The sequence below is a fragment of the Clytia hemisphaerica genome, unplaced genomic scaffold, assembly GCF_902728285.1.
Source record: "Clytia hemisphaerica strain Z4C2 unplaced genomic scaffold, Clytia hemisphaerica genome assembly, whole genome shotgun sequence".
Taxonomy (NCBI): domain Eukaryota; kingdom Metazoa; phylum Cnidaria; class Hydrozoa; order Leptothecata; family Clytiidae; genus Clytia; species Clytia hemisphaerica.
In genome coordinates this window covers 1-27,401 of record NW_027104441.1, presented here as the reverse complement: position 1 = coordinate 27,401, position 27,401 = coordinate 1, and the positions used below count along the sequence as shown (strand labels likewise).

At 35.3% G+C, this 27,401-nt stretch overlaps 1 protein-coding gene across 1 annotated transcript; it reads right to left on the bottom strand.

Annotated features, from left to right (window-relative positions):
- Positions 1-373: 373 nt before the first annotated feature.
- On the bottom strand, positions 374-17,191 carry LOC136820832 (propionyl-CoA carboxylase alpha chain, mitochondrial-like). The gene is made up of 22 exons (XM_067077066.1): positions 17,038-17,191; positions 12,881-12,907; positions 12,101-12,148; positions 11,789-11,857; positions 11,364-11,477; positions 10,982-11,035; positions 10,609-10,777; positions 10,108-10,289; positions 9,211-9,237; positions 7,679-7,746; positions 7,158-7,301; positions 6,594-6,744; positions 6,162-6,305; positions 5,478-5,664; positions 4,875-4,980; positions 4,434-4,524; positions 3,682-3,783; positions 3,142-3,192; positions 2,703-2,768; positions 2,365-2,439; positions 2,042-2,119; positions 374-1,170 (listed from the first exon to the last, which is right to left on the bottom strand). The coding sequence occupies exons 1-22, from the start codon at positions 17,098-17,100 to the stop codon at positions 1,099-1,101; spliced, it is 2,088 nt and encodes a 695-aa protein (XP_066933167.1). The 5' UTR covers positions 17,101-17,191; the 3' UTR covers positions 374-1,098.
- Positions 17,192-27,401: the final 10,210 nt, after the last annotated feature.

The following is a 27,401-nucleotide window of genomic DNA, read 5'->3' as shown; positions in this document are numbered from 1 at the left end:
AAATCACTCGTGCGATTATATTCGAATTGCACTCGTTATCATGTGATTACATATACGAAGCAAGGGGTGAATTGTTTTTCATTTTTGATAGTATATTTCATAAAAATTCATAAATATGTCATAGATAGGTATCACACGGTACCGAGTACAATAGGAGATATATTTTTTCGAGTTCAGATTTTTCGTTATATTTTCCGAGCTTTTAGGCGAGGAAAATACAGAAAACTCTGAACAAGAAAAATATATCCTATATTGTACGAGTAAAAGTGTGATGACTGATTTATCATCAACTTGAAAAATATCATTTTGTGTCTCTTTCTTCTTTGTTTTGTTTTTGCTCTTCCAACATTTTTTTTTCTTTTACTTTTATTTAGATGAAATCATCAAAACATTCGAAAAAGAATCAAATGGCCATTAAAAAGATCAAAACATTCTTTTCGTAAACTCTTTTGATAACTTGCTATGTACTGCAGGGGCTACTGCATTGCTAGCGAAGAGAAAGCCTTTCTAATCATTTCTACGAAATATGATCTCTCGCTTACCAGACCCCTTTTTGAACGCAGTCTTGTATTTGTACGGTACAATATGAAATACAGCATTTGTGTACGCGTTTTTAGCCAATCAGATTGCTCATATTTTTCATGTTGATGATAAAAATTTAAAATTTTACTCATCAGTAATAATTCTGACGTGATATTGAACTAAAAAATATAAAGTTAAGAAAATCATCTAAGAAATTTATTGACTGTTATCGAACAGTTCGAAAAATAATGTTGATAGGAAAGTCAGCTAAAAAAATTGATATCTCAAAAAGTTAATCCAGACAGCCTAGGGGGCCGTCCACATAGTACGTACGCACTAAAATGTCAAAAATCGAGTACCCCCTCCCCCTGTACGCAAGCATACGCTTTTGAGAAGACCCCTTCCTCCCTCCTTAGTGCGTACGTATTATGTGGACGGCCCCTGGGTATTCTGTCAAAGTATCCTTTTTTTAACTGTTAAGCATTGAAAATTTAAGTCAATTTATGGGAGAAACCTTGTATAAAAATAAGCACTGTGTATGCGATATATTTGCCTAATCATTGAATAAAAAGTCGTTTATTCTTCCAGTTCCAAAATGAGATCGTCTTCGTTTAGATTTTGGCCAGGAGAAACATGAATCTTTTTTACCTAAATGATAGAAGGATAAAAAGTGTTTACTATATAGTTTACTATATTTGATTAAAATATGGATATATGGAGGCACCTAGCCGCAACCTTTCACATTCTCATGATAAATTGAACATTTCGTTATTTCAGAAAAAAAAACAGTTGACTCTCTTTCATTTCAGCTTCAAGGGACCAAAGATTTTATTCGAATAAGAGAAATATTCGAATTACAGAGAGTAATTTGAACCACTTTCCAGCTGAGGGGACCAATATCTAAATTCGAATTACAAAGAGATTCGAATAATAGAGATTTGAACTAAAGAGAGTTGACTGTAGTCAAAAACGGGTGGTCCCACGCTTCATGCCTCAAACTTTGAGATGCCTTGGAGTTTTTACAAGATACTTCACGAATTGGTCATTTAAAGTGATAGAGATGACGCGTTCTTTAGAAAAAGTAATAAGATTCTTTTATTACATCTTAACGACCAACCAAATCAAATAAGAGCTTGTAAAAACTCCAGCTTGTCCCCACCCAAACTTTCCCCCAAGTCACACTTTCACGCAAAATATGACTGGTGGCCTCCATATAAACAAGACATAAAACCTTATAGAACATGAATGAAAGAAACATAGTAAAGGGCGTTCGGTCTGGCCTTGTTTCAAATATAATTTAGTGTGGTCAAAGAAAATAAAGCGACGTCTACAAAAGGAGCTTTGAGCTTTAGTTTAGACTTTTTGTCCTGTCCAATCTAATTGTCAGAAAAGGCAAAAAGCGGACATAAATTTTGAAGATTGAAAAAAACTGATTGCATTGACGTCAAAAGAGCAACAACTTTCTGCCCACTTTAAAACAATTAGAATGCAGGACGGAAACAGTCTGCTTGGTACTTACTATTCCACCTTTACCCATTGTCAAAGCATTTTGTAACTTCATTGCTTCGATAACAGCAACCTCTTGTCCTTCGAAGACCTAACAAGGTGTTAAACGAAAACGATAAAGTTAAAAAATCTACAAAATACACAAACAACAAAATTGAAATACCTGCCAAAAATAAGAACGTCGTCAAAATTAACACTAACACCTTAGTGTTAATTTTAATACGTTCTTATTCTTGGCGGATATTTCAATTTTGTTGTTTGTTGTGTGTTTCTGCCCTTTCCAAGCAGAACAATGAGGAAGAATGCTCTGTATAAAAACATTATTTGAAAAAGTACCTTATCGCCGACTTTACAATCCACAGAGATGACAGTACCAGGCATCGGTGTCCTCAACATCGGCGATGCTCCTTCCTATGGTAATGATCGAAGATAGAATAGTCAGCTTTTTTTTAAGAATCAAACTTAAATTTTGTAAAATGAACAGCCTATCGGATTAGAAAAATTTTCGAAAACTCCTACTCCAGAAAAATTGCAGAAGACCACCAAAGGGAGCCATGATTTTTTTAATGTTTCATATTTCCCTATAGATTATATACCATGATGAAAGAAATTTTCAACTTGGTACAGCACAACACATTAAGTGAGAAACATAAATAAATGTTCATTTGACTTACATCTGGCTTTTCGAGCATGTGTTCGTCTAGTTGGTTTTCCAATTCGGTTTTGACATCTAATGAAAACTGAAAAAGATGAATATTGAAGATGCTAACTGCTGACATTTGAAAATTCCTTGATGTTTAGGTACCAAGACTATTCAGACAGAGAAAAAAGAGTAAGCTAAAAGTAGCGAGCTTAATGCAAAGGTAGAAACTTCGTCTACGGTGCGCAAGATAAATGGTCCCTGCATGATGGCCAGCAATTAAGAGAAGGATCAAAGGTGAGTGTAGCAATTCAGAAAGAAAGAATGGCGGGTAGATAGCGGGTATATGGCGGGTCGTCTCCGACTACAGTCGTAGATCTAAAAATTAAACAAATCTTTCTTTTTCTCAACCAAACTGTTAGGTAGATAGAGTTTTCTTTACAATCATCCAGTAAAATATGAATTTATCATACCACGGTCCCACAATGTTGAAGTTTGTAGGAGTTGCCATTGCGTTCGTGTTTCTGAAAATAAATATAGGTGTTATATGATAATGGAATAACTGTTACCGTACTTATGTTTTCAAAGGTTGCCTCGACATTCAAATGCTTTTCCTAAGCACTGATTGGTCGATTTGGCTAAATTACATCGAAATGGTTTAAATGTTGAACGCAATTTTGGGACGAGATGGAGTTTTTACAAGCTCTTATTTGATTTGGTTGGTCGTTAACCAGTAATAAAACAATTTTGTTACATTTTCTAAAGAACGCGTCATTTCTATTACTTCAAATGAACAATTACTAAAGTAACTTATAAAAACTTCATCTCATCTGGCAATTTTGGAAAGATAGTCGTAAGTATGGTTCGTGATAATGTCGGTTTGTATGAACGACTAGAAACACCCGGTGTTCCGACGCTTCAAAAAATCTCCTTTCAACGAGAAATTTTTAAGTTGAGAAGACTAGTGAGAGAGAGTCTCCAAATTTCAAAAGATAAATTCAAAGATATGAAACCTGGAAGATGACATCTTTTCCGTTGACATTGGCTTCATAAATCAACGATGAATAATCCCAATTGCTTTTCAGGACGATTTCTCTATCACCGTTCACTGTGATCTAAATGAATAAATTGGGATAATAATGTAATCAATGAAGTGTAAGCCCGAAGGGCTAGAAGAGAATCTCTTTGGTAGGATTTGAAGCCATTGCGGCGCGGCCCAACAAGGTCCGCGTGGATTTCACACAAATGCTGGATTGAAAGAAAAATTTACCATTAGATTTTCAAAAATGTACCACTTCAAAACAAAGAAATCGGTAGATTCGTTTCGTCATCAAACATAAAGCGCACACTTTTAAAGCTTCACTTTTTATTGCCTGAGAAAGGTTAAAGATTCGCTTCTACTAGCCCTTTGGGCTTATACTTCATTGAATGTGATACAACTAAACAGTACGATTAAAGCCAACTAACTAATGAATACTTAAAAAAGCAAGAAACTTTAAATGGACACATCAGGTGAGAATGTCTCTTTAAAAATATTCTAAACTCATTGAAAATTGTTATATCATTCCTATCCCTTTTTCTACATTAGAACAAAACACACGTGACCTAAAAAATATTTACAAAAAACGTTACAAACATTTATTATAGTCCCCCCGATAGGAACAATAAAAAGTTATATCGCCAGAGGTACTAGACTTATTAGAACCAAGTTCCTTGTTAGAACAAAGAAAGCATTATGGGGTGGCTAAGATTGATGCTTCCTTACCTTGATGCTGTCAGTATCGTAGAGACCAGTGACCAAATGTTTTTCACCACCCACTTTGATGTAAAGGTCGACACTCTCCTTCGACTTTAGGCTAAAAAGAAGAATGTAAGACCAACTCAATCTAGTCGACGTGTATCCCAGATTTTATCTACGTTAAATGGACACCAGAGAATAAAATGGGGTATCATCTGGCGCTATCAATAATAAAAGCCGATAATACGCAGGTGACAAGGAAGAGAAAAACTGTGGCCACACCTTAACAGTATATTATGTAGGGTTTAAAATCTTAACATCTTTAAGTTCAGAATATAGCGTAGTTGAGGCCACAAGAACTCGATCCTCCCCTCAAAGGATTAAAAGTTAGTCTCTTCCATTTAATCGTGATGCCTGACCGAGGAGCTTATATCAATATTACGAAATTTGGTTGTAATTTTGTCATACCTGACGGGGCGATCGAGGAAAGTTCGAGAGATTTCATCTCTTTTCAAATGCATAAAGGCAACACCAGCTAATAATTCATCTAATTCTTGAACCTTCAATTGATTTCCTGAAATTAAAGAACAGAGCAGAGAAATTATCAACGTGAAAAAATTCGGAAAGCTGGACCTCCATAGTAATACGCACTTCGTAAAATAATATTCCCAAAATAATAATTTTTGGTTCAATTTCCAAAATGCGATTGCATTGATATATCAAACAAAAGGGGTCATTCACTTTCGCTTGACAGCTCTTTTGGAGTTCAAAAAGTTGTGCATGTATGTTGTATAAAGACGCTTTGATAAGTATATCTCGAGTGAATTTGACTTGATGTCGAAAGATAGCTATCGCTGATTTACTAAAAAGCTTCTGTTTCCATTATTTATGGTTGAAAATGAATATGAACCAGTTGGTATTACTTTGAAAAATGGTTCCGATCATTACAAGAGTAAATTATTATTATGGTCTATTCCTCTCTAAAACGGTTACAAACGAACGCAAAATAAATAAAAACCACTCATTACATTTGAATTTGTTTCAGAGCAACGGACTACAAAATTCTCATACCGTGGAAACCTTCCGGGTACTCCTGCGGTAGAAATCCAGTCGTGATGGTTCCTGCACGGAAGTTTGGGTTGTCACAGATATCACGCAACAGCGAGATATTGTGCGCTAGCCCTCGAATCACGTATGAATCTAAAGCTTTGTCCATGGTGTTGAGTGCTGAAGCTCTGTCTTTGCCATATGTTACCAACTGAAATGTTTGAATTAAAATTGATTATTACTTTGAATTATTTTCGCTATCTTTTGCTGGGGTTTTCTCCTTGCTTTCGATTTTTGGGTCCCGAAAATTGAATAATTATCAAAGATTTGTAAATAAAGTTGTTTATAATATTGTGTAATAAAGTATTATGGGTGTTATGTCATAATGCGATTATTATTGTAACAGGATAATATTAGTTTGCATAAACTATAACCACAATTTGCCCCTTCTATTATTTTTTGATCATGTCTTTTATGATTGGAATAAGACTAGATTTTCCAGCAGTTAGTACCCTAATATAGTACCATTTGATTGACTTGATTTTGCAATGAAACAAATAATTTGAAACACAGGCTCCGATAGTGATACAAAAATCTCAGTGAATAACTTTTTACGGAATCTCGTTTTATCAGGATTTGTTTTAGTTTCAGAAAAAAGACGCTGTAATTATCAGTAAACATGTTTACTCAAGCTATTAATTTGCATACCTTACAGATCATGGAGTCGTAGTAGATACTGATTTCCGATCCTTCCTTGATACCACTGTCACATCGGACATTGTTAATTTGTTTTGGTTCCACGTAGTTGCTTAGCAACCCAATGGAGGGTAATCCAAAGTTCTTATACGGATCCTGTAGATATTTAAAGAGTTTCAAAACAATGATAGACAATAAAATAATTTAGATCAAATTTCGCCTTCATAATTTTTGTTTCAGATAGCAGATGAAAATGAATGAAAAAGATTCCAAATTTTATCTTATAAACGAGCTAAAATTATTTGAGGATGAATTGTCTGTCATCTGATTGACCCAAAATCATTTTGATTTCCCAGTTGGCCAATCAGTTTTAAAAGATTTTATTCTATATGAAATCCCCTTTTTCATATACAATGAGCATACAAAAGTGAGCATAATATTTACCTCAGCGTATACACGACATTCAACGGCCCATCCATTCAAAGGGACATCTTTTTGCTCCAAAGGTAATGTTTGACCGGCAGCCGAACGTAACATGAGTTCAACTAGATCTACGCCGGTGATGCATTCCGTAATTGGGTGCTCCACTTGCAATCTGTAAAGAAATTGGGGGTGATATCAAAAAAGATTTAAAGACCTTACTCAATAACTCAAAATTCCTTGACGCGAACAAATTCGTGTTTCCCATGCATGTTCGAATTGTAATAGCTAATACGGGGGTGGAGAAATGAAGAACTAAAAAGCATCGAGATCTGCTGAGATAAATTTAACAAAGTTATAATCCTCTTGGTAATACTGAATTCTTTATATTCATGATATACACTACTGCAATGTCTTCTAACATTACATCACGGACCCAACAGCTAATTGGTGGCAAGTAACGTATTAACTGATTTTACGTCGCTTAAAAAAAATCAGCTGTTGGATCTATGGTGTAATATCAGAAGACATTGCAATGGTAGGTCATATCATGGATAGCTAGAAGCTGGTATTTAATAAAATCATAACCTTGTGTTCATTTCCAAGAAGTAGAAATTCTTATGTTTGTCGACCAAGAATTCGACCGTTCCAGCTGAGTTGTATCCGACTTCTTTTGCTAACATCACAGCTTGCTGACCCATGGCTGCTCGTGTGTCTGGGTCAATAAATGGACTATAATACAATATATGTATATGTATATATAATATATATGTATCATAACATTATGATGAAATGAACTTTTGAAAATTAAAGGAAACTTTTGACAGTAAAACGAACCTAGAAAATATATCAGGTCGTAGTAGTGAGCAGGCATTTTAGTGTATGTGAAAATAAAAAAATATTACACATTGATTATGTAAAAGCTTTAAGCATAAAAATACTGAACGTTTTAAGCTCTTCTGAAATTTTGCATGCTAACATTATGTCAAGCTCAGAAACTTTTGGCCGAGAGAGGCAAAATTCATAGGTCCTTTGTTACCCTTGACAACGAAAATAATGGTAAGCGTTACAAATTTATACAATCAGACAAAGCAAGAGGAGCTCATTACCTAGGTGCTTCTTCGACAACCTTTTGATTTCTTCTTTGAACAGAACATTCTCTCTCATTTAAGTAGACCTGTAGAAGACAACACGTGATCCATGAATAAATATAGTATTAGTTATAGTATTGGACAGAACGGTACTACAACACACCCTTCTCACAGACCTGGTCACATTTCTTCATCCAATGCTGGTAAAAATAACGGACTGAAACTCAATGTCCCCATGTGTTATATGATTGGGGATTTGAGTTCCGTTGTTTTCAAGTCCGAAAATTTGGTGATAGAAATAGAACAATATTTTACAATGAGGTCTTGCTTATTCGATTATTATCATTTTGAGTTTATTTTTCCACTGGGGACGATATTTCGGCCATCTTTTTCAGTGGGAGGGGGTCTTACCGGGTTTGTGAGAAGGGTTATACTATGGTAAAGAGTCAAATATAAACAGTATTACCGGACAGAATCGGATAGTGAACGGTGAATAAGCACTTACCATCTAGTGTGTCAAAAAGTGTACACGATAAGCGCCATTGCAATGTCTTCCAACAATACATTACAGACTCAACAGCTGATTGGTTGCAAGTGGTGTATTGACTGATTTTACGTCACTTACAACCAATCAGCTGTTAGGTCTATGACGTAATGTCAAAGACATTATTGCAATTATGCATATCATGAAGACTGCAAAGAATAAAGGGTCACTGTAAAATTTAGATACCGGGTGACCCACGAAAAAGTTCGGACCTTTCTCGGCTTCTTGAGGCCGAACAAATGTCCCAAAGTGCTTGGAGTTTTGGTATTTAAAAAGTAGATATCCTAACTTAAAATTTGAGCTATCACTTTTTAAATTTGATCAACTAGTTCTCTACTTATGACTTTTTAAACTCAAAATTCACTTTTCGGAAAGTGTAAAAAACACGTAAAAAAGAGGTATTAAATTCATGCAATCAATTAGAAAATCTCTTATAAATTGACTTATTTAACGAGTTTTATGACATTAATAATTATTAAAAACACCTTTGAAAGTAGTTTTTGTTTAAAACAAGACTAGTTTTTATCAAAATTGGCACTTTCAAGGAATTTTCTCAAAAACTGTATATCAAAAACGCCTAAAAATACCTAATTTGATACCCCTTTTTTACCTGTTTTTTACACTTTCCGAAAAGTGAATTTTGAGTTTAAAAGATCATAACTAGGGAACTTGTGCGTCAAATTTAAAAATTAATAGCTTGGATTTTAAGTTAGGATATCTACTTTCTAAATAATAAAACTCCAAGCACTTTGGGACATTTGTTCGGCCTCAAGACGCCGAGAAACGTCCGAACTTTTTCGTGGGTCACCCGGTATGTAAACAAAATAATGTATTTTAATTGCCCTCTTTCTTTCCAACTTAGTTCTGAAAGGTTTAGGTTGATGACGTTACTAGTGTTCTCGAAACCTTTCCTTTTGAATCGGCCAGCTATTAAAATCAATTATGGACTATGGAATTATGTATATTGCAGGAAAAGATCCTAAAAAAAAGGAGGTTATTTACTTACACAGTTTCCGTGAGAATCAGCCATAATCTAAGTGAAAAGATAATTCAAAACATTTCATCACCAAATTATTACTGATAAACCCGTCCAGTTTAAAGTCATATATACCAGTGTCACAGCTGGATTAAAGGCTAGTCTGAATCTCAGGCATTTTAAGGCCTGTCCAAATTTTCCGTAATTTTTAAACACGATATATGGATAAATAATGCAAAAAATGTAAAAATGCTGACGTCAGCAAAACTTATTTTTTAAATAACTTTTGATTGGCTTAATTTTAGATGCTGAAATTTTGAAGAATGCAAGAGAATATTGAAAAGCACATTTTGGATTAAATTTTTTTTTAGAAATTTGATGACGTCAGCAGAAATAAGTAAAAAACGCATTTTTGCAAAAATATGCTGACGTCAGCAAAATTTCAAAATATTTTTTTATTTAAAATGTGCCTATTCATAATGTCCTACTTTGGTTAAAATTTCAGCATCTAAAATTAAGCCAATCAAAAGTTATTCAAAAAATAAGTTTTGCTGACGTCAGCATTTTTACATTTTTTGCAATATTTATTCATATATCTTTATTTTGGCAAGCAAAACAATTATTGAACAGCACTTTTCATATTCTACACCCTAATACGCTTCCAAAAAGGTATGAATGAACACCTCTTGGCGAGTGCTATTGGTGTTTAAAAATTACAGAAAATTTGGACATGCCTTAAAATGCCTGAGTACCCTTAACTTGCCCTTATTAAAACTTAAATTTCGATTTGTACAGAATTTCTTATTGGGACTGTTTTATTGGGACCAAAATATCAGTCAAAATCCCAGATTTCTATCTAAGGACAGAAAAATTGCACCACTGATAATGCACATGCTTCAAATCGAACAAATTACTTGGACAGCTTACTTGGATTTCAATATGTCTTGGCTCTTCTACGAATTTTTCAATCAACAGACGATCATCATTGAAACTTTTTGCAGCTTCTTGTGAACTGAGCACAAATCCTGAGCGTACTTCCTTTTCGTTGTATGCAATACGCATGCCTTTGCCACCACCGCCTGCTGACGCTTTCAACATCACAGGGTATCCTATGATTTTAAACATGTAATTGAAAAAGTAAAGCGTAAAGGTATTATTTTTATGGTTCTATTCGAAATTACTTATGAAACTGTTGTTAATAAGTATTGGACATAATTCAGTGTGAAAAATTTGTCTTGAAAGCTTTTAAAGATTTAGAAATTTCTTTTGCAAAGTTCAAAACCTAAATACGTACACTCTCTAAAACTAAAATAGACATATACATATGGAATCAATAAGAAATGATAATCAAATTTCTGATCAAGATTATACATTGTTAACAGATCTTTAAGATAATTGCATTCAAGCTCTAAAAATGTTAACACTGACCAATAGATTCTGCAAGTTGGACGGCTTCATCTGGGTCCTTAACAACTCCATCAAAACCAGGAATAACATTCACTTTGGCTTGTACACCGATACGCTTACTTTCAATCTTATCACCCATAGCTTGCAAAGCATATTTATTTGGCCCAACAAAAGTGATTCCAGCTTTTTCCTAAAAAAGACACCGAAATGTTACATAAAATACATTCAAACATTCTTTGATTATTTAAGAGATCATGAAGGTGTACAAAGATTATGTTTTTGCAATACAATAACTACAAAGAAGCGCTTGAAAGTTTCAATACTGTAAAGATTAAAATTCATTATTATTGACTAATAAAATGTAAGGACTCATAAAACGAAAAGATTTAATTACCAGGTCCTCATAAAAATGATAGTTTTCAGAAAGGAAACCATATCCTGGATGGACCTGAAAGAAATAAAAGGTGTTAACTAGTATTAGATATAAATATTTGATACATATATCAGTATCTAAAGGTATTTAGCAAGAATATATCAATCACAAGTGCCTTTTAAAGATGTTGGACAAATAAAATGTAAAGTCAAAGTAGTGAAGTGAAGAAAAAAGAACAAATTGTTAAATTAAGTTAACAATAAATTGATTAATGATAGGCAACACTGCAATGTCTTCTGAAATGAACTCATAGACCCAACAGCTGTTTGTAAGTGTTGTAAAATCAGGTAAAATCAGCCAATATGTTATTTGCAACTGATCAGATTGCGGTTTTAAAACTTACAGCTTGAGCACCAGTCTGGCGGCAGGCTTCAATGACTTTGTCAATCACTAAGTAACTTTCGTTTGATGGTGCAGGTCCAATGCACACTGCCTCGTCTGCCATGTCCACATGTTTCTAATAAAAAATGAACCTTTTCAAGCTAGCAACAGAAAAAACTATGGAGAGTAGAGCCATAGCCTTTTTGATATGATAAGTGCTTGAAAATTATGTTATAGCCATGGAAAAAAGTCTGTTCTCTTTCTATATGTGCTGTTCTCTAATAGCAATAACGTCCATTACTAAACCTGTTGAATAATTAAAAACTTCAGCATCACAATGCTTGTAATAAATGTTTTCTTATCATTGTTTTGGTGCAGAGTTTTTAATGTCCAAAAAAAAGACCTATGAGAGCAGACAAAATGAGGTTGATTTTCACAGGTACTCACAGATCTTGCATCAGCTTCACTGTATACAGCAACTGTTTTGATTCCCAATCGTCTACATGTTTCCATCACCTGTGATAAAGAGATCAATTTTAGTTAAGGTCCATTGACTTTTAAACCATTTAAAATTCATTTCTTAAATTACAGACCATCAATTTAGAGCGCTTTGGTGTGTGGAATACGAATTGAAAGAATGATCTAGGTGTTGGATGGATCAAGTAACATATTTTACATCACTTTTGCAAGACAAGCAAACAGCTTCATATATGTATAGATTGGCTTTAAAGCAAATTGACCTAAGTATGTAATACTCACCCTGCATGCTATCTCCCCTCTGTTGGCAATCAATACTTTGCCAAATGGCTGAGAAGGAAAAACACGAAACAGTTTTAAACAATTTTTTTCCCACCATGTTGAGGATACCACAGTTTCCAGGAATTTGGAAAGGTAAATCATCAAGCCCTCATCTGAAAAGGGCTAACACCCCTATATTACTTTTTCAGGCTAAATTCCAAGCACTTTGGTCACTGGCCGTTTTTTGACTTAGAAATTGAGTTTTGGCCTTCAGAGTAACCGTTGTGGGTGGTTGATACGCACCGCAGGCGTAAAGCTTTTTCCAAACCTTTTCTAGGCCACCAATGAAGGGTTTATTTTCACGTACCAAACATTGTATTTGTGAAAATAAAAAGGGATGTATTGAATTGAATTTATTTTCAATCATCATAGAGAGAATACATTCTCATTTTGCTCACAATCTCCATCTTTTTTATATAATTTGAGTTTTGAAATTCAATTCACTTGGAATTTTCACTGTTTTTATCGTAATAAACCCAGTAAATTAAAATTACATTTGGCCTCAAAAACCACCTCCAGAATTCAAATCAACTTTTTCCAATCAAAACAATTATTTCTATTTTCACCACTCTTTTTTACTGTGTGAACAGGAGTGAAGAATACTTCGGTTTGTATTCATCTTTTCGAACAAATCCACTATGATACATGGAAGCCATAATCCTAGACTGATTTGCATCTCTTATACCAAAATATAAAGAGGTATGATTGCAACTAATTACAGTACATAAAATAGAAAATTACCTTGGAATTTGTTGTTGATGCATGTCTCTAAAAAAATGAAAAGATATTCATTTTTAAAACAATCAGTAGATAAGGAAGGAAGTGTTAGGTTTTTCATCCCTCCCCGAATCCTCTTTCAGAATATCACCCAAATATAACCAAAAATTTAACTCAAATACGTGTTATTGCAAGCCCTTTGAAGTATAAATGAAATGGTGCATTCTTGAGACAAACATTCCGTAGTGTTCCTAGAATGTTCCAGAAAGTTGGAGAACATACCACAATGTTTTTGAATGCTTGCGAACAACCCTTTGAGCCCAAAGGTTAATATTTTAACTCAAGAAGAATGTTCAAGAACATTCAAGAACATTCATTATTATAACGTTCTACAAGGTTTCTGATTGTTTTAAGACATCCTTAACCTAGTAAAAAAAGAGGAACGTTTCTAGATCAGGAACGTTTCTAGCGTTCCTTAAATGTTCCTAAATGTTCCTAAATGTCCTAAAACGTCCCATATCGTTTATTTAACTGCAGAACGTTCCATTTAATTTGTATTTAAAATCACATGTGATGACACATATATTGGTAAATTCTAGCCTTTCTTTTACCTGTCATTTTTAGCTAAACAATTCATCCCACACAGAATGCACACAGGTGCAGTCAATATCAATGTTTCCAAATAAAATGGCAAAAATCTTCAAAACTTTTCTATTTAGATTGCGAGAATGTGTTCAAATCATAGGTTGCTTTTGGTTGTTTCCCACACTGCTAAATTAACATTCTGTGTGACAGATATAGGCTATTCCAAAAAAATTCATACAGGGTATTGACAAACATTTTTTACCCTCTCCCTCAGAAATTTTCAAAGAAAATTATCCCCTGGATTTGGGGGAAATGACCCTCTGGGCTCTGGAAAGTAAATTTATTTGAAAATTGGGCTGGAAACCAACTATTGATTCTTTACAAGGAAGAACCCCCAAATCTTCGATGACCTCTGGCAGTTTAGACTAAAACTCCTATATATCAAGATGATTACAGGATTCCGAGTGCGGGCTGATTTTACTTTCATTTTCAGTGGATTCATTTTCGTTTTCAAGTCAACATCTTAGCAACAGGGTCTTCACCCATAGTTACAGGGGTTTGTGCAAAAAAAAACATAGAAAATTTCTACAGTAAAAATCCCCCTTTTCAATTAAAGCTAAACATGGCTCCGACTGGGGTTCTAGGCCCCCCGCCAAATTTAGGTCCCCCCTGAGAGCAAGGTCCCCCCAGCCTGATAAAATTTTAGGTCCCAGTATAGGGGAAAGATTTTATGGCATTCACAAAGCTCTATTTACATGTGTGTGCACTTTTAGAGAATGCAATAGAATGTCTTCATTTTTGCATTTTAAGGATCAGATGATACTTTGCTTGAAAACATAAAGGTTTAGAGAAATTAAAAACCAACAGTAAAGAAAAATATATTGGCTAATTCGAAACGCAGGTATCAGGTCACAGGTCACAGGTCAGTGATGACAGGTTGACTCTAATCAATGTCATTGCAGAGGAAAATGTTTGGAAAACACAAAGAATTATCAAAAACATAATTCTCAAGCAATTTCATCCATATAAAACCATTTCAAACATCAAAATTTAACCATGTGCTTTTATCAATCTTTCGCAGTTTGCGCCGTGTATAACGCAGACCAGAAAATTTAAAACCATATTATACGTATAGCAGGTATATTACATATTGTAATGTTTGTAATGTTATATGATCATAGTTTGCAGAGGGGTATGAACCCCCCTAGGTTTATTTCATCCCCCCCTTTTGTAATGAAATCTTATCACTCCCTTTTTTTTTACAGAAAATCCGTTTCGAAGGAAACTCGCTTTCCCACCTACCAGCAAAGTTATCAACAAGAAAGAGTATGAAGTATTATAGTCACAAGCCAACAATGACAGAATATAACTAGCGTTTTTCATTAATCTTGATCATTTTAAAATCTAATCTAAAATGTGTGTGTTCTGTTGAAACCCCCCCTTTTTTATTTGATCCCCCCCTACATTCCCATCCCCCCTAGTTTTTTTGGCAGATCTCGGTACCCCCCCTACAAAGGCCCTCCAGAAAGTTGGCATCCCCCCTATTAAAAAGGGGGGTGCAAACTATGATGATGGTTACATATAATAAAACTCATTGCTCTAAAACTAACTTCTCAGAGAACTCACGAGCTTCTGATTGGTGTAATTTTATATCCAACCATATTCTTATCATCACATTCGGTATGCTAAATATATTTTTGGTGTTTTTCTCTTGTAAGACATGATATTTTGTGATTCTGTCAACATTTTTGTCAAAAATTGTCATTAAGTCATTAAAATAATAATCGTCAGCCGTGCAAAATTACTCCAACCTGATTGGTTTAGAGGAGTGCAATTAATCGTCAAACTCTGCTTTCTTCTGAAAATGTAAGTCTAAGCCTTAGGATCGCGGATTGAAACAAATAAAAGCGATGTATGTTATGAAGGGTGAGATTTTACAGTTGCCTATTGTGCCAAGCACAGAAAAGCCACAAGCACCAAAAAGAAGGGTTGTGATAAATGCTTCTTGTCAGCACTGTATTGTTGCAAAGGGAAAGATAAAAGAGGTAAGACTAGCACAGCTTAGCTTCTAATCCTGATATAGGAGTTTATCAAGTCTAGACTGCCTGGTAGGGACTGAAAATCTTCAATGATCCCTTGGCAGTTAGTCACATTAGCGTCCCACCGAAATGCGTATCAAAGATTAATGCTGCGAAAGCGCTATATCGTTTAACTGACTCTCAAGCAGTTAGTCACACTAGGGTCCCGCCAAAATGCGTATCAATGATTAATGCTGCGAAAGCGCTATATCGTTTACTTGACTCTCAAGCAAAAAAATGCGCCGCAAAACTTCTAAAGGGGTTCGTGAAAAAATAACCCGGCGCTTTTTAATGAAATTAACATTTTCAAAAACTTTGAGAAATTGCCTAAAATTTGAGCCATAGATGAAAAAATTTGAGCCAAGCCAACCTTGAAAACTAATTTGAAGATCAACTTCCCAAGAAAAAGATCTACGGGGGAGGCGGAACCCACCTAGATCCGCGCACCGCCGGATAGGCTATCTCCCGGAAATTTTGCCGGACCTCAGCAATGACCCATTTACATGTGCGGAATTGTTTTTACTTTAGCGTATAAACAAGGCCTTAAAAATCGAAGCGCTGTCTCGGGAATTGAATGACAAATTTTGGTTGGTTGATTTTGGCTGTTGCACGGTTTATTTTGTTTCCAACTTTCAAGTTTTAATTAATATTGTCTTGCAAACTTGATTCAGGTAACTCTCATCCTTGTTGTTGAAATGTATCCTGTAGATGACTGATGTTGTTTTTTCTGAAAGCTTCATTTCCTAGTGTGACTAACTGTCAAGCAAAAAAATGCGCCGCAAAACTTCTAAAGGGATTCATGAGAAAAAAACCCAGCGCTTTTTAATGATCAATTAACATTCTCAAAAACTATGAAAAATTGCCTAAAATTTGAGCCATAGATGAAAAAAATTGAGCCATGCCAACCTTGAGAACTAATTTGAAGATCAACTTCCCAGGAAAAAGAACCCACCTTGATATCCCACATTGCCGGATAGGCTATTTCCCGGAAATTTTGCCAGACCTCAAACACTGACCCATTTGTACATGTACGGAATTGTTTTTACTTTGGCGTGTAAACAAGGCCTTAAGAATCGAAACGCTGTCTCGGGAATTGAATGACAAATCTTGGTTTGTTGATTTTGGCTGCTGCACGTTTTATTTTGTTTCAAACTTTCAAGTTTTAATTAATTGTCTTGCGAACTTGATTCAGGTAAACTCTCATCCTTGTTGTTGCAAATACATCCTGTAGATGACTGGATGTTGTTTTTCCTGAAAGCTTTTAATTTCCTAGTTAGTGTGACTCTAACTGCTTGGAAGATATGAAAAATGAACAAAAACCTCCTTGGAAGATCTAAGCTCTGTTCTGACCCCCCTGGTGCATATCAGGAATAGCCTATTTTTAGAGGCGTGTCACCAGACACACACCTAGATCAACCCTAGTAGGCTAGCTGCAAGATCAGTCAGTCCTATTTGGCCAAAGACAGCCAGGAACGGTCTAGGCTGCTCTAGAAAATAAAAAACAAAAAGTAATCTTACCACCAATCTTGTATTTTTCAATAATACAGCAAAGCTGTGTTTTCTCAAGAGTCTGTATGCCATCTTTCAGCTTCTGTTATTATTTTTTTGTGTGCTGCCAGTCAGGTTTTCAAGCGTGGAGTTGAGCAAGCGATGATGCCAAGACAATCGGGTTTACCTGTAGTTTATCTTTACATATCCGACTGGCGTATTGATTGGATCGTCAAAGTGGTCGTAGTAAGTTTAAGTTAAATGCGACTGAGATAGCAAATCAACGATATGAGGGCTTTACCGACGCTAGATTATTTTTTCCGCCTGTTATCTGATATTCTGATGATGGCGTATTGGCGGCCGCCCACGCTGCCTGCCTTTTCTTTAGCAGGACACAGGAAGGACGCAAGAGAAGAATAGTGTTTATAAAGTGTTCTTATAAGAAATAGAAATTTCCGCGGGAGAGTAGTTTGGAAATCCATACCTAGATTTGAAGAAAAACGCCCTTTAGCGCCCTCTAGGCTACATTTTCCGCCCTTTGAAATTCTCTAAACCGCCTGAAATCTGAGATGCGCGATTTCTTAAAAAATAAACGACCGTGACCTACAACAATCCAAAATTTCCCTAAAATGAAAACATTTCTACTGCTGAAAATCAAAATTTCCGAAAAATTCGATGAGGGGAGAACGAAACTACTGGCCGGCAAAAAAGACTCTTTCCCACACCGATGCGATATAAATAACATAAGGAAGACTTTCGATTTCGGTAAAAAAAAAAAAACAGGAGGGGGTATCATTAATTACTATTAGCCTCCGTCTCGGAAGAGGACTTTGAATGATGATTCAACCCTTACCGTAATTTCTCTAATTTAATGCGTCCCCTTGCTTAAGTGCAGATAAATTATTTTTGAAATTTGGGACCAATCTATGCGGGTAGTGTTTTTCTTATTAATAATTTTCCTCTTATTTAATACGGTATCTAGTTTAGTACGGGCTCGATTTTTTTAAGTTCACTTAATTACACGAAAAACGAAGGGAAGATGGGCATCAAGGTCATTGGAGAAAGTGAGGTACGCTCCTTAGATCTTGCGAAAGGAGGAATGAAGATCCCGCATATTATAGGTTTTTAAAACATAGAACCACACACTTCACAGCGACAATCATGGTCGTAATATTTGAGAAAAAAGGGAAATCCACCGGGAAGTTTTGAAACCACAATCAATTTGTAAGTGTTCTAAAGTAGGTTGGAAGTGTAGAGTTTTAACTCTGAGTTTTAACGCGAGACTTAAGACGAGGATCCTAAAGTTCAAAAATAGTCCAATAAGGCTCAGAATATAGCCTGGAAGTCTGCCAACCCATCCCAAATTGAAATATTCGATTAAGTTAAAGAGATAGCCCAAAATGGACTTTCTCGCCAGAACTTTAAATCTTGAAAAACGTTAAAATAACCGGAATTCTCATTCTTTTTTGACCATGATTGGAGATGGAGGAGAAGACGCTCCAAGATTTGAAGAAAAGAGAAAAGAGGCTCGGGTAAGTTATGGCATGTCTTAAAATTACCATAATTTTTAGATCGCATTAGTCGACAGAAAATGACCAAACAAATGACTGAACATGAAGGGTACTATGATGTAGTTTCTAACCTGATGTGTAACCTAATTGTTTTTTCGCTGTTTTTTCTCAAGAATGGTTTATCCAATTGTCTTGAAACTTTCACCAAAGATGTATCTTACTAAAGTCGATCATTTGAAAAAAAATCTTTTCGAAATTTTGATGACGTCAGCAGAAAATAGGATTTTTCGTTTTTCAGTAATTTCTGCTGACGTCATTGAAATTTCGAAAAAATTTTTTTGAAATGATCGACTTTAATAAGATACATCTTTGGTGAAAGTTTGAAGACAATTGGATAAACCATTTTTGAGAAATTCAATTTTTAGTTTTGATGACGTCATCGATTATTACGTAATAATCAGTTTTTGCGGTTTTTCGCGAAAATCAGCGAAAAAACAATTAGGTTACACATCAGGTTAGAAACTACATCATAGTACCCTTCATGTTCAGTCAATTGTTTGGTCATTTTCTGTCGACTAATGCGATCTGAAAATTATGGTAATTTTCAGTTTTTGAGACATGCCATAACTTACCCGAGGGGAATGGAAAAAAGAACACACAAAATAAACAAAAATTGTGTGTATTCTTCATTCATGCTCCGACGAAAGCAATAGAATGTGGAGGTCATCTCCAAACAACTTTCGATCTTTCCAGGGGCGGATCCAGGATAAAAATGAAGGTTCTCAAATTTTCGGGTGGAAAAAGATTTTCCCCGATTTCCCGATTTTCGTTCTCGATTTCACGAATTTGGACCCGATTTTTCAGAAACCTTCAACAGTCAGGTACTATTGCAAACTAGGAGAAATGCGTGTATTTCGCTTAAATAGGATGATTTATCCTAAATAAGATAAAATCGATAGCTTAGTTAGGAGAAATAGCAGAAAAAGTTGATTTTCTGAACAAATTCAGAGATCCGCCTCAAGCTTTGCATAAATTTAAGAAATTTGGAGCCAGTATAGTATGCTTGTGAAGTCTGATCCATCAGTCAGCGTGCGTTCAGAAGTTATTCAACTTTTGACAAACTTCAGATTTTATGCATCAAACTCTCTTAGTAAAAACTTTGCTCGTAACGATGTTTTGAAGAAATAGAAACTTAGATATAAATAAACTTATCTTATTGTAGTAGACACATTTGTGCAATTTACGTTTGTGTGGTTTATGTCAAGGAGAATGAACACTTTCTCGTCCTTCGACACTTTTCATTCACGCTCATATTTTTCATACGGCAAAGCGTGTAACAAAAGCATTATTTCTCCTAATTTGTATATTTTATCCAAAATAGGATAAATGTTTTATATTTTTTCACTCCGCGCTGATAAGAAGCTAACATTTGGCCTAACATGATCTTCTTTATGAGTATAATTGATTTAGAGAGTTAAAAAGACGCGGATCTCTGAAGTTGTTCAGCAAATCAACTTTTTCTGCTATTTCTCCTAACTAAGCTATCGATTTTATCTTATTTAGGATAAATCATCCTATTTAAGCGAAATACACGCATTTCTCCTAGTTTGCAATAGTACTTGACTGTTCAAATACTCGTTTTTCACGCAAATTTTTCCCGCGATTTAATAAGAACCTCTGCGATAAAGTGTCAATAAAGCATCTTTTACATTATAAAATTTATTTAAAGTGCTGTCTACACGATATTTTTTACAATTGTTTTGCGAAAGAGTCTCCGCGAAGGAGCTCAATTCAAAATTGAGCGGGACGCTTCCTGACGCATGTAAACACAAATTTTTTTATCTGAGATTTTTAGATTTATCATCTTGAATCAGATGAATTGTGAATTTCTTTATTAAAGTCTTGAGAGATTTAGCATGATTTTACGTCAATATTCATTCTATTGGAATTTTGAGACATTGAAGAACACATTCAATATGTAAAGATATAAATTTTATTGCAGGCGTAAAAACATGTGAGATTTCGTTACACACTCAATCATGAAATAAAAAAACAAGCAAGAAGATGAAAGTCAGAAGTGATAGTCCAAGGTAATTTATTAAGGCTGTTTATTCTGAATGCTTTTAGTTACATACGATTTTGTTTTCAAATTTGTTCATCTACAGATCAAATCTTAGGAACTTTCTCACAACAGTTTTATTTTTTAAATGTACTGTAAACTGCCCTAACAACTTGCTGGACGATTGGTCGAAACATGGGACTGTTGATATCTGGCTTGTATTTTCACTTACTGTTCAACTGACAACAAATTTGTTTTGGTAATTCCACCAACTTTATCAATCATACTTTCTGTCATAAAGATAACATGTCACAATAACTTTCACAGATAGCGCACCCTTTTTAACTTTTTTGTTTTCATTCAAAATGACCGGACGCCGATTGGAAAATTAGTGAACGCCCACTGCCTATCACTCGATGGGATTACCAAATAACGAGAGTGTAACTTGCCGCGTGAGTGACATCAAATGCTCCATATCGTTTTACCACTAATAGACCTTTTTTTAAAGAGGCAGCCATGTTGAATAATTATGTACTCCAGCATAAAAACAATGATACAGCCATGCATAATTTTTAAAATATGTATGATACAGTAATTATATCATTCTAAAGCATTGAAAATCAAAGATTTCCTCCGTCTATGTTGGGCCCTCCTTTACCACAACTATAAAGAAAGTATCTGTTGAATAATGTTATCAAGGTTCTGTTCATAATCAAGGGGATTGAAAAGACTAATTTTTGTTCAAAAGATTTCAAGGTTTTTATGATTTTGTTAAAGAAAACGTCTTAGGGGTATTTTATGCATTTTAAGGGAGTTGAGGATTCAGCCTTGAGAGTTGAAAACTCAACCTTTCTCCCACTGTCCACAGATTTCCTTGAAATCCTTGAAAACTAGCAAAGATCAACTAAAAACCCTAGAAACCCTTGGAAGTTTGTGGTAAAAAACCCTTGGAATTCTGGAAAACTACCTTAAAGGAAGAAATTTTAGCGGAAATTTAATTTGGCGGATGGCCAAAAAAGTTTTTTCAGAGGGAATTTAATTTGGCGGATGGACGAAAAAACTAAATTTGGCGGGAATTTAATTTGGTGGTCGCTTAAAAATTTAACCTTAAGATGGTGTCACAACAGCAAGAAAATAGCAAAAACACCTTAAAAGAGATCATATTTTCAAAATGTTTAATTTGGCGGGAATTTAATTTGGCGGATGACGGAAAAAAGAAATTTTGGTTTAAAGTCAAAACTGACCCTTGAAACCCTTGAATTTGTTGAAAAAGAAGTGCTGGCCACCATGACCCATAACAATCCAAAAGTCCCCCTAACAATAAAAAGCACCAAAATTGTAAAAACTCTGATATTTCTGTGGTATAGCCACTTTTTTGCGGTTTTGGTGTTTTTGATTGTTAAAGGAGCGTTTACATTGATATGGGTAAGTATGGTATATAAATGTCATCAAAAAACGCCTGGTATTAGAAGTTAGTCAAAAGTTAGTTTCCCCCGAATATTTGAAACATCATTAGCCCCCACCTTTTTAGGGCTTTTTGGAGGATGTAACTAGCAGGGGGGGCTGGTACCATGCCCTCCAAGATATGAACAGCTCTTAAAACGTCACTAAACATCCAAAGTCTTTTTTTGGACCACCCTGTAAATTTAATGGAGATTAAACCAACTTATGTGTTTGCTTTTTTTCAATTTCAGTTCTTCAGAAGGAAATACATTATTAGTTCGAGAGCTGTCGGCCTTTTTATTAGGTCATAAGCCTCAGAATTTTAACCATCCTCAACGTGTTCGCCGTATCGAAAACTGTCAAAAAAGTTTTGTCAGATCGAACACTAGCGGTCTCTTTGATCTCCACGAGCCCAAAAAAGAGGTCAAAAAAGGGCTTAAATTTAGGTCATGAGCCTCATGGCTAAAATTTTACAGGTGATTAGTACAACCCTTAAGGACAATGAAAATCGAAAATCTAACCAAAAAATCCGGTTTCTTGACCTGGACCTTGACCTTCATCTGAATGCCCAAAAAAGAGGTCAAAAAAGAGCCTAAATTTAGGTCATGAGCCTCATGGCTGAAATTTTACAGGTGATAAGTACAACCCTTAGGGACAATGAAAATCGAAAATCTAACCAAAAAATCCGGTTCCTTGACCTGGTCAGATGCCCCTGAAGTTGAAAAATTTGAGAATTTTCGGGGGGTCGAAAATGACCCCCCTCTTAGACGAAACATTCTATAGCGTTTGATCTACTCAATATTTAGCGATGAAATTTGGACAGTGTGTCCATAACATCCAATTACACTTGTGGGAAATTTATGTCATTATTTGATGACGTCATTGTGTCGTAATGACGTCATTAGTTGCTCAAAATGGCCAAAATTTTACGTTTTTCTTACTTTTTACTCATTTTAATTCAATTTTTTTATATACCAGATGCTCCCTTTTTCATTCTCCAGTGTGTCCATAACATCCAATTACACTTTGTGGGAAATTTATGTCATTTTCGATGACGTCATTGTGTCGTAATGACGTCATCAGCTGCTCCTCAGTTGCTCAAAATGGCCAAAAGGGGAGTCATAAGTTCATCTTACTTTTTACTCAATTTTTCATTACAGATACCACTTTTTCATTCTCAAGTGTGTCCATGACATCCAATTACACTTTGTGGGAAATTTATGTCATTATTTGATGACGTCATTGTGTTGTAATGACGTCATTAGTTGCTCAAAATGGCCAAAATTTTAAGTTTTCTTCCTTTTACTCATTTTAATTCAATTTTTTTATTTATCAGATGCTCCCTTTTTCATTCTCCAGTGTGTCCATAACATCCAATTACACTTTGGGGAAAATTATGTCATTTTCAATGACGTCATTGTGTCATAATGACGTCATCAGTTGCTCAAAATGGCCAAAAGTGGACTCAAGTTTTTCTTACTTTTACTTATTTTATTTGGTAGATACCCCTTTTTCATTCTCCTGTTATCTCTTTGGGCTTGTAAAAAATAGCCTGTTTGAAAGACGAAGTGGCGCTCTGGGTTTCTTCTTACACGCCAGATGAGTTTTGAATTAGTGATTAAGTATTTTTTTTTTCTCTTACCTGTTTCTTTTCTTTGATATTGAAATCTTCCCTTATGCAGAACTTCTACTTAAGTGAAGAAATGTTTGCAGTATTTAATTTCGCGGTTTTTTGACAAATCCACGTTATTAAATTCCGCCGAACACTAATATCCTCCTCATCCTCCTTAAAAATCATCTCTAAAATTGGTCTTTAAACGAGAAAATAGGCCATTATAAACAAAAATTATCTTAACCGTGAAATTAAATTACGCGAAAATTTCGAATTTCGAGCTGTGAACCCTGAAATTAAATTCCGTGAAAATTCCTTTCCATGAAAATTTCTCCACTTAAGGTAAATAATTGGAGCATCTTTCAATTTATAAAGATTCCTTATTGCGAGTCGTTTTGAAAATGAGACTAGGATTGGTGTAATACATTTCTGGGTTACAGCATTTTCAAGCCGTCGTGGAGTATAATGGAGAGACTCTAAATTTACGGATCCCACAACATTTTACCCAATGCCTAACTAGAGTATATAGCTTTTTAATTCCAGGCGTACGTCAATCTATGAGTTGATATCATTGCGCTAGTTATGCCGTAAATGACGCCCAAATTTGTGAAAATCGCAAATAAGGCTAAAAGAAAATCATCAAATCGAGGATTTATAGTAACATTACATTGAAGCTGCTGTTTTAGCTAAGTTATATGGATTTGGAGAGACAAATTGGACAAATTTGGCTAGTACGCAGGGTTCCAGAGGAACTAATTATTAAGACACTTAAAAATTGACGATCAAACAAAGTTTTACCAGTTTTTGACTTTTGAATACAACCTCATTCGAAAGTCAATGTAAAAATTCGTCACCTAAACCATCCCCAACGGATTTAGCTGAGAATAATAGAATTTCTATCCTTGTCGGGCTTTCGATAGAGAACTTTTTATTCCCCCTTTTTGAAAATGTTCCACTGGGACTGTTAGACAGGGTTGTTAATCTCCCACAATTCACCTTTTATATCTTAATGTAACTAGAAGAACTTGCTGTGAATATCATGGTGTATGAATTTTACACTGTGATGACGGATCACCATTATATCGCCATTAGATCGCCTTAAGATCTACGCTGTAGTTTGTCGGGATCAACCCAGCGTTTGTCTGAAATCCACGCGGGTCACGCGCTTGAGATTTGAGATTTGTGGCTTCATTTTCCCACCTAAGAGATTTCTTACTTGCCCTTCGGGCCTCGAATTGAAGTAAATTAAAGTAATCTTAATTTAGAGCACTTATTTACGACAGACGTTGGTACAATCGTGAGCGCTATCAGAATCACAAAAAAGCGAGCTAAGGGAATGGCTTCGAGTCTGATTTTTCAAGTCTAATTTTTAGCTGAGCTTACGGTAACTTGTAGGTTAATTACTGTGCACATCATAATAAATTGTTTCATTGTACGACTAAGATTTACAGATACCTTAATGATAAGAAGCTCTCACGATCATAGGTCTTAACCCGTGAAATTCTGAAACTTTAATTGATGATCTGTTCCGTAAAGTATCCGTATCTAACGATGCAAACAACCTGTCCCGGGGGGGGGGGGGGTACTAGGGCAAAATGGGTTACGGGGATGCTCCGCTGGTCAGGGTACCTTTTTAAACATCTATGAGTCCCAGGTAGGGTCGCAAAAACACCAAAATAGAAAAATCAGTCCCTCGTAGGGTGCCTATTTTTGGAAAATTTGGGGAAAAAGTAGAAAATTTGAGAAAATTTTGGAATTTCAGTCCCATTCAGCGGAGCACCCCCGTCGGTCGACGAGGGTAGTACCCCCCGGGCAACCTGTTCTTTATAATTTCAAAGATTTCAGGAGAATGGAAAAGATAAAATAAGTAAAAGTAAGAAAAACTTAAAAGGATTCCCCATTTTGGCTATTTTGAGCAACTGATGATGTCATTACAACACAATGACGTCATTAAATAATGACATAAATTTCCCACAAAGTTTAATTGGATGTTATGGACACACTTGAGAATGAAAAAGTGGTATCTGTTATGAAATAATGAGTAAAAAGTAAGATGATTTTAAAATAACTCCCCTTTTGGCCATTTTGAGCAACTGATGATGTCATTACAACACAATGACGTCATTAAATAATGACATAAATTTTCCACAAAGTTTAATTGGATGTTAAGGACACACTTGAGATAGAAAAAGTGGTATCTGTTATGAAATAATGAGTAAAAAGTAAGATGATTTTAAAATAACTCCCCTTTTGGCCATTTTGAGCAACTGATGACGTCATTACGACATAATGACGTCATTAAATAATGACATAAATTTCCCACAAAGTTTAATTGGATGTTATGGACACACTTGAGAATGAAAAAGTGGTATCTGTTATGAAAAAATGAGTAAAAAGTAAGATGATTTTAAAATGACTCCCCTTTTGGCCATTTTGAGCAACTGATGACGTCATTACGACATAATGACGTCATCAAATAATGACATAAATTTCCCACAAAGTGTAATTGGATGTTATGGACACACTGTCAAAATTTCATCGCTAAATATTGAGTAGATCAAACGCTATAGAAAGTTTCGTCCAAGAGGGGGGTCATTTTCGACCCCCCGAAAATTCTCAAATTTTTCAACTTCAGGGGCATCTGACCAGGTCAAGGAACCGGACTTTTTGGTTAGATTTTCGATTTTCATTGTCCCTAAGGGTTGTACTTATCACCTGTAAAATTTCAGCCATGAGGCTCATGACCTAAATTTAGGCCCTTTTTTGACCTCTTTTTTGGGCATCTGACCAGGTCAAGAAACCGGATTTTTTGGTTAGATTTTCGATTTTCATTGTCCCTAAGGTTTGTACTTATCACCTGTAAAATTTCAGCCATGAGGCTCATGACCTAAATTTAAGCCCTTTTTTGACCTCTTTTTTGGGCTCGTGGAGATCAAAGAGACCGCTAGTGTTCGATCTGACAAAACTTTTTTGACAGTTTTCGATACGGCGAACACGTTGAGGATGGTTAAAATTCTGAGGCTTATGACCTAATAAAAAGGCCGACAGCTCTCGAACTAATTCAAATAAAGCACTCACTGGCACTTGCAACTCAACACTGACACAGATAAAAGCAATTTCATTTCCCGCGCCCGCGCATGCGTGATAGGAACTGCCGGAACCGTATCATTCGGGGTCGGAGTTCCGACTGCCGGAACCAAGACAGCCATATTTTATAAAGTTCCGACACTTCGCGCATGCGTGATAGGAACTGCCGGAGCCGTATCACTCGGGATCGGAGTTCCGACTGCCGGAACCGTAACCACTCCGATAAATAAACGCTCATAAAATGCTGTTATCTGAAAAATATTTGTGTGAATTGAACTGCGATATCTCACGAATGAAAAGTGCATGAAGGTTGCCTGAGACAAAATAAACAGATGAATGTTTATAGAACAACTATATCTAATTAAAAAATTCCTTCTGTGAGGCTGCCTATAGGAAAATACACTTTTTCTAACCCAAATTTTGGAAAAATAGACATCACGTGATCGATTCTGTCCAATAGAAGGTTGCAAATGAAGCAAGTTTTTATTTAATTGCACTTTTTACGATGCAAAAGGTCATTAATATTTTTACAACCATAACACGGATGTTTTTTGAGAATCAAGGCAAGTTGGTTATCTATTATTTTTACATCGTTGGGTTAATATAGATTGGCTATTCTTACCGCTTTCTTAGGTTAAGATCGGTCTAGACAGTCTAGATTTAACATTTAGTACATACGTCT

Excerpts from the sequence above, each read along its gene's own strand:
- LOC136820832 (XM_067077066.1), bottom strand. The coding sequence starts at position 17,100 with ATGGCATACAGACTCTTGAGAAAACACAGCTTTGCTGTATTATTGAAA. Across the intron at positions 7,302-7,678 it reads GTTGTCGAAGAAGCACCTAG|TCCATTTATTGACCCAGACA; the intron begins GTAATGAGCTCC and ends ATTGTATTATAG. Across the intron at positions 6,306-6,593 it reads AATGTCGTGTATACGCTGAG|GATCCGTATAAGAACTTTGG; the intron begins GTAAATATTATG and ends AAATATCTACAG.